Genomic DNA, 6824 nt, shown 5'->3' with positions numbered 1-6824 from the left:
TCTGTCACTCCCTCAAGCGTGTAAAACCAGCTTTGGAACCTTGGGACGAGGCAACAAGCGTCCCGACGTTGGCCAGAGACCCTGGGGTCAGCGGGATCCTGGAAAGTGAGACCTCCTTGCAGGCTGAGCAGCACAAGGTGCAGCCCTGCTTACAAGTAAAAGCTGGGTTTCAGCTTTCTGGGAGTAGAGATGCTGCTGGAGAGGAGGAGGAGGCGGAAGAGGAAGAGGAGCAGGAGGAAGAGGAGGCGGAGATCCTGGAAAGTGAGACCTCCTTGCAGGCTGAGCAGCACAAGGTGCAGCCCTGCTTACAAGTAAAAGCTGGGTTTCAGCTTTCTGGGAGTAGAGATGCTGCTGGAGAGGAGGAGGAGGAGGAAGAGGAAGAGGAGAAGGAGGAAGAGGAGGAGGAAAGGCCCTGCACACCAGAGGGGCCAGCAATTGTAGCTCACCGGTGTGTCTCTTCCAGCAGGTGACGCCGGAGTGGCGACAGCCCAGCCGCCACCATGGTTGCCCTCTCGCTGAAGATCAGCATTGGCAATGTGGTGAAGACGATGCAGTTCGAGCCCTCCACCATGGTGTATGATGCCTGCAGAATGATCCGCGAGCGGGTGCCTGAGGCCCAGATGGGACAGCGTAAGTCCATAGTGGGGCTGGCTGCGGTACCAGGGCCACTCGGCTTAGCTCTTGGCTTTTCACTGGCCTCCGTTGTCTCTGTGCCCCTCTGGGCTTTCCCAGAGCAGTGGGGATGGCTGGGCAGGGAGCAAGATACAAGTCGTTGTGCCGAGTTGAGGCGAGGGGTTGAGGTCCACAGGCTCTCTCCTCAACAACTCAGAAGAAATTTGGGGCTTGGAAGGTAGGAAACCACATTTGAAAGTGAAGTACTCATCAAGCAATGTGAGCCTGCTACCCTTTCTGTCTCTGCTCCTCTCTCCTACTTGGATCCGTCACCACTAGCCAGGACTAGGTGTCTTTAAACAGTTGCAGTAAGCATTAATAAACCATATAAGTTAATCTTTCCTTTCTAGAGGGATAAATAATCCTCTGGAGGGTCTGTCCCTTGCTGGCTTCTCTCTCCCAGACGTGTGCCAGTGCTCTGTTACCTCCCTAAGCCTTCTCAGCACTAATATTTCAATACGAAACTTATGGCTCATAAGCTCATGATGTGACTCACGCCCAAGCAGATGTGGCCTGTCTGTGTCATGGATGGGGGGGCTGGAGCTCTGGGACAGTGTCTCGGGGGCTCTCCTGGGTCCCTGCCGCCCCTGAAAGCAGCTGTGCCACGGGAGAGAGGCAGCGAACAGGAGGTCAGGAGTCGTGGGAAGAGGAAGGGGAGTGCAGCAACATCTGGGAGCAGCAGATTCCTCCAGGATGAAAGGAAATGCCTTCTCGCACTGTGCCCGGCTGTCCAGCTGTCCAGCAGACCACGGCTTTCGGTTTCGGAGAGTGACTGGATGTTTGTGTAGATGCAGGGCTGGAGCAGTGCTGGAAGGAGCATTGCATTTCCTGCTCCTGGGTGTGAGCCAGCCTGTTTATAAAAAAAGCAAGACAAGGCGAAAGCCTTAAAGGGAACTGCTTATTCCCAAGTTCCTTTTCAGTTGCTCACAGCATTTCTTTTCCTATCAGTTCCGTGCAGCTTTAATTTCTCTTTGCTGTCCTTACCCAGTGGTACTCAGGGGCCCCTTTTAGAGCTGCCCTGTGTTTTATGTCGCCGCTGGTCTGGGGGAGCTTAGGTGTGGGTCTCCATCTTTGCTCTTGCTCTGTCTTGGGAAGTGCCTCTCCCAGCCCAAGCTATGGATGTGGGGCAGGCTGCTCAGTTTTGAGTGCTTTAGAGTTATCCTCTTGGAATTTGCTTTGAAAACATCCTTTTTTCTTTTTAATTTAAAAATTAAATGTCAATCCTCCGTGATTTTTCTCCTTCCTTTTTAGTAGGATCCTAATGGCAGTGTTAGCCAGGCAGTAACGGGGCGGCTCAGGAATTTGTCCCTCCCTGCAGAGAGCTGCCAACAAGATGACGCGTTACAAATATAGCCAGCCAAGACAGCCTGCGGCGCAGAGTTGTTGCAAAGGTGGAGAAGGACCTTTCTCAAGGCAAAGCCAGGCGTGGTCCTGGCCTCTGGCAGCAGGAAAACAGGGCTGTCCCTCTGGGGCTGAACTGGGGTGTTGCTGCCTGGGCTCCAGCAGCAGCTCTTTCAACGGGTACCTCAGCCCCGAGGGAGCAGGATTTGGTGAACACCACTTACTACCTCTGAGACCTTGTAAGCCTTGATTCCATCCTCCTTCAGCCTCCTCCTCCCCCTACAGAGGAGTGCCAGCTCCTTCAGTCCCTCATACCAAGACTCCATCTTTTAAGTTGCCCCTCTCTGTCTCCTTTCAAAGTCTGCCACATGCTCCTGCGGAGGTGCAGACCACACCACCACAGAGTACACTTAAGTGTGCACACGCCTAGGTTTTATTGACCAGTTCCCATGCTGGATCCCCAGCGTTTTATTACCTGGCTTTCACCGCTGCTACATGCATGTTGTACCAAAGATTTCAGCGAGCTGCCAACCATAACTTCAAGCTCTTCCTTCTGTTGTGTCTGTCAGTTCCAAGTTCAGCATTGCGTAGGCATGCTTCAGATGATTTTTTCCATAGATAACCATGGTAAAACATACCTCAAAGCTTGCCTGAAGCTCACTCATTAGGTTTAGGCTCCAGCATTCACAGTGCTGCTGTGCTTTGTGCGCTGGGCTGCGCCGATGCACATCTCTGGGCACAGGCTGGCATCTTGGTGGCCCTGTCCCACTCAGGATTACCCTGGCAGAGACTTCACCTTTTTTTCAGCCAATGATTTTGGGCTGTTCCTCTCGGATGAAGACCCAAAGAAAGGAATCTGGCTGGAGGCTGGGAAGGCTCTGGACTACTATATGCTTCGCAATGGGGTAAGCATCCATCCCACGTTCTTCCAGCTGGTACCCGCCTTGGCTCCATGGCTAGATGTGCCCACAGTCTGGAGGTGGTGTGGTGCCTGCCCTGCTGCCTTGCATTATGCCTTGCAGCACCCCGTGTCTCGTCTGCCAGTTGCACCGGGTAGATGAGAGCTGTTGGTGTGACAGTGGGATGCGGGTCCCCTGCTCTGGTGCCACTTCTGAGAGCTGTGCTCCGCTGTGCCTGCAGGACACCATGGAGTACAAGAAGAAGCAGCGGCCCCTGAAGATCCGCATGCTGGATGGGACAGTGAAAACGGTGATGGTGGATGACTCCAAAACTGTCACGGATATGCTCATGACAATCTGTGCCCGGATCGGTGAGAGGAGGGGACCGCAGCATTAGGGAGGAGGGGAGAGATGTCAGTGTCTGATGGTACCGGGGTAGAAGCAGCATCTCTGTGATGGGTGGCCTGGCAGTGGGGATGTCCAAAGAGTGCATGATGCTCAGAAGGGGACACTGCTCTGCACTCCTGTGTTGCTCCAGGCTCTGTATTTGGCAGCAGAGTCATGCTGACCTTTGACCTCTGGTCTCCTGCAGGCATTACCAACTATGATGAGTACTCACTTGTTCGGGAGATTATGGAAGAGAAGAAGGAGGAGGTTACTGGCACCCTCAAGAAGGACAAGACCCTGCTGCGAGATGAGAAGAAGATGGAGAAGCTTAAGCAGAAATTGCACACAGATGACGAGTGTAGGTGCCTGCGCGTGCCGGGGACAGAGTCAGCCTCTGCCAAGGACAGCGGGGAGGGGAACAGGGACCCCTGAATGGGGAAGAGCCGGTACAAGGGAGTGGAGAGCACTGTGATGAGGGAACATGTGCCCACACTCCCTGGAGCATCTTGTGCCTGGAGGCCCAGGGCAGAAGGGTGAGAGCCAGGGTGCACCAGACAGACATCCATTTCTTGCTCCGCGTGAGCAGCCCTGGGGCAAGGACTGACCCTGCCCTGGTGCTGGTCCCTGCTTATTCCCTGGCATTGCCTGCAGTGAATTGGCTGGACCATGGCCGGACCCTGCGCGAGCAAGGCATTGACGACAATGAAACGTTGCTGCTGCGGCGCAAGTTCTTCTACTCTGACCAGAATGTGGACTCACGAGATCCTGTGCAACTCAACCTGCTCTATGTGCAGGTACATCTGCCTGGAGTGTCTGGCTCTGCTTCCTCTTGCCAATCCCCAGCCAGGACTGGTGGCTGAAGGTTTTGGCCAGGAGCCACCATGGGGGTGCAATTCAGGGTGCCCAGTTATCTCCTGGGTAAGAGCCAGTGCTGGCAATCCCAGTCCTCCCTCTGTGTACTTTGGAGCTCCCCAGGGGATCTCGTCTCCTTTGTCTGGTCTCCTGAAGACCTGCTGCTGTTCCTTTCTTAGGCTTGGTGATGCTCCCTGTAGGACACAGCCTGGTCCTAGATCCTCCTCTTTTTCCAGGCTACTTCTTTTAAGTCTGGAAAACAGGTTCTGCCTGATGTGGAGAGGAGCAATGGCAGGGCTGTGTGGCTGCTCAGCCCACGGCAGTGTCTTCTCTTCCCATGCAGGCTCGTGATGACATCCTGAATGGTTCCCACCCTGTCTCCTTTGACAAAGCTTGCGAGTTTGCTGGCTACCAGTGCCAGATCCAGTTCGGACCACACAATGAACAGAAGCACAAGCCAGGATTTCTGGAGTGAGTGTCCTGGGGAGCACCAGGTGTCTTGAGCAGCTTGGCACACAGGGCTTGGGGATGCAAATGTGTCTGGAGCAACCTCTTTCCTTGCTGCAACACAGAGCCCAAGCGTGGAGGTCCACACCAGCTAGAATGGATGCCAGCCCTCCATCCTTCTCCCTCTGGCATCCACCAGGGACCTGCAGCCAGCTCTGATGCAGGGGACACCAGCCCACCATATGGCCTCTCCTGATGCCACATGAGGGGCTGCACCCTCAGCACCTCCACACAACTCGTAGCAGGGCAGCTTTCATTACTGCAGCCACCTCTCCCACCTGCTCCCCAAAATTCCCAGCGCATGCCCTCACAGGGGTTTGTCTGAGGCTCTGGGTCAAGCCTCTCAATAGTCGAAGACAAATGCTGGCTTTGGTTCTGCTGCTAACAGCTGTCTTGGCTATGTCTTGGCAGACTCAAGGATTTCCTGCCCAAGGAGTACATCAAGCAGAAAGGGGAGCGCAAGATCTTCATGGTACGTGCAGGGAGGTGTTGAGACTTGGGCTTATTGTTCCCCCTCACCAAAGGTCAATGCTGCTTTTGTCTCTGGGGGCAACACGTAGCAGCCTCGTGGGTGAGAAGCAGGAAGCTATATGTGGGAAGACAAGGCAGCTCCTGAGGTCCCGGAGATCAGAGGGATGTTGTAGCGAGGGTGAGGGGTGGGGCGGGTAGAGCCTGGAAAGACTGTGACAGGGCCATGGTGGCACAGCAGGTGATTGGAGCTAGTGTGATGTTCTGTCCTTGCTGTTGCAGGCCCACAAGAACTGTGGGAACATGAGTGAGATCGAGGCCAAAGTTCGCTATGTGAAACTAGCCCGTTCCCTCAAGACCTACGGCGTCTCCTTCTTCTTGGTCAAGGTAGAGCAGCAGCTCCCTGGTGCCACCTCTCATGAATCAAAATTCCTCTCCTCCAGCTTTTTATTGTCTGTTGTGTCTCCAGCTGCTACCCCTCAACCCACGTTGCTCCAGTTTTCCCTCCATTTCCATCATCTGCCTCTCCTGCTTGCCTTTCCCTCTGCATTGCCTTTCCATTCCTTTGTTCATGCTTTTTGTCATTTCAAGCCACCTGTCATGGTTGTAACCACCTGAAAGTATGACCTTGGGAGTGTTTGGTAGCCAAGGGAGATTTTAAAGATCTCTGCCTGGGCGGATCCATGCCGGGAGGAGCCCCCAACCCCTCTGTCATGATGCACAGGAAAAGATGAAGGGGAAGAACAAGCTGGTGCCACGGCTGCTGGGAATCACCAAGGAGTGCGTCATGCGTGTGGACGAGAAGACCAAGGAAGTGATTCAGGAGTGGAGCCTGACTAACATCAAGCGTTGGGCAGCCTCGCCCAAGAGCTTCACCCTGGTAGGAACCAGCCCTGGTCCTCCACCCCCTCCCCAGTGGTCCCTCTGAGGGAGGGCTGCTGTCATGCCTGCCCCCGACTTGGGTGTTGCCCCATGGTGAGACCTCCTTGCCCTCCTCTGGTGCCTCCTCTGGCTCTTGTTTCGGAGGTGGGAGCTCAGGCGCTTAGTGCATACCAGAGAGGCTCAGGATGTCTGCCAGTGCCCTGCTCTGGTGCTACTCTGTACTCTGCTATTGCAGGATTTTGGAGATTACCAGGATGGTTACTACTCGGTGCAGACGACGGAGGGAGAGCAGATCGCCCAGCTGATTGCCGGCTACATTGACATTATCCTCAAAAAGGTGGGTCTGTGCTGAGAAGGGCACTGATAACCAGCTCCTCTCCTGGGAGGGGTGCAGGGTGCCCCTTCCAGCTGCCCCCGGGCAGCTGTTGGCACACAGTGCTGCTGGGGGAGCTGGAGACAGTGCAGGGGTACCTGTGGCCCCGGTACAGTGCCTGGGCTGCAGGAAGAGGGAAAGTCTGGAGGATGCGTGTTGACTGAACACATTTTCTCTTTCCCTCTGCAGAAAAAGAGCAAAGACCACTTTGGACTGGAGGGGGATGAGGAGTCCACCATGCTGGAAGACTCTGTGTCTCCGAAGAAGTAAGTTCTCCAGGAGCATGATAGCTGCCAAGCAGAAGCTGAATGGAGAGCAGGCTCCGGCCAAGCTTGCAGTATGTCTGGAGGAAGAGCTGGCAGTCCTTGGGTGACAGCACACCTGCAGAGCCTTATGCTGGGCTGTGGGCATCCTTTGACGTGTTGTTCTCTCCTCGTTTCAGG

At 54.9% G+C, this 6824-nt stretch overlaps 1 protein-coding gene across 1 annotated transcript in view; it reads left to right on the top strand.

Annotated features, from left to right (window-relative positions):
• Positions 1-463: 463 nt before the first annotated feature.
• TLN1 (talin 1) overlaps positions 464-6824 on the top strand; it is a gene marked incomplete at its 3' end in the record, with an annotated part of 29105 nt that continues 22744 nt past the window's right edge. The window contains 11 exon segments of the mRNA XM_010134021.1: positions 464-630; positions 2821-2918; positions 3154-3283; positions 3505-3657; positions 3951-4093; positions 4495-4622; positions 5070-5130; positions 5409-5513; positions 5851-6006; positions 6244-6345; positions 6571-6700. Of these exon segments, the coding sequence (XP_010132323.1) occupies positions 501-630; positions 2821-2918; positions 3154-3283; positions 3505-3657; positions 3951-4093; positions 4495-4622; positions 5070-5130; positions 5409-5513; positions 5851-6006; positions 6244-6345; positions 6571-6700 (1336 nt within the window).

Source organism: Buceros rhinoceros, unplaced genomic scaffold, assembly GCF_000710305.1.
Source record: "Buceros rhinoceros silvestris isolate BGI_N320 unplaced genomic scaffold, ASM71030v1 scaffold3804, whole genome shotgun sequence".
NCBI lineage: Eukaryota > Metazoa > Chordata > Aves > Bucerotiformes > Bucerotidae > Buceros > Buceros rhinoceros.
This window is presented reverse-complemented; position numbering and strand designations above follow the sequence as displayed.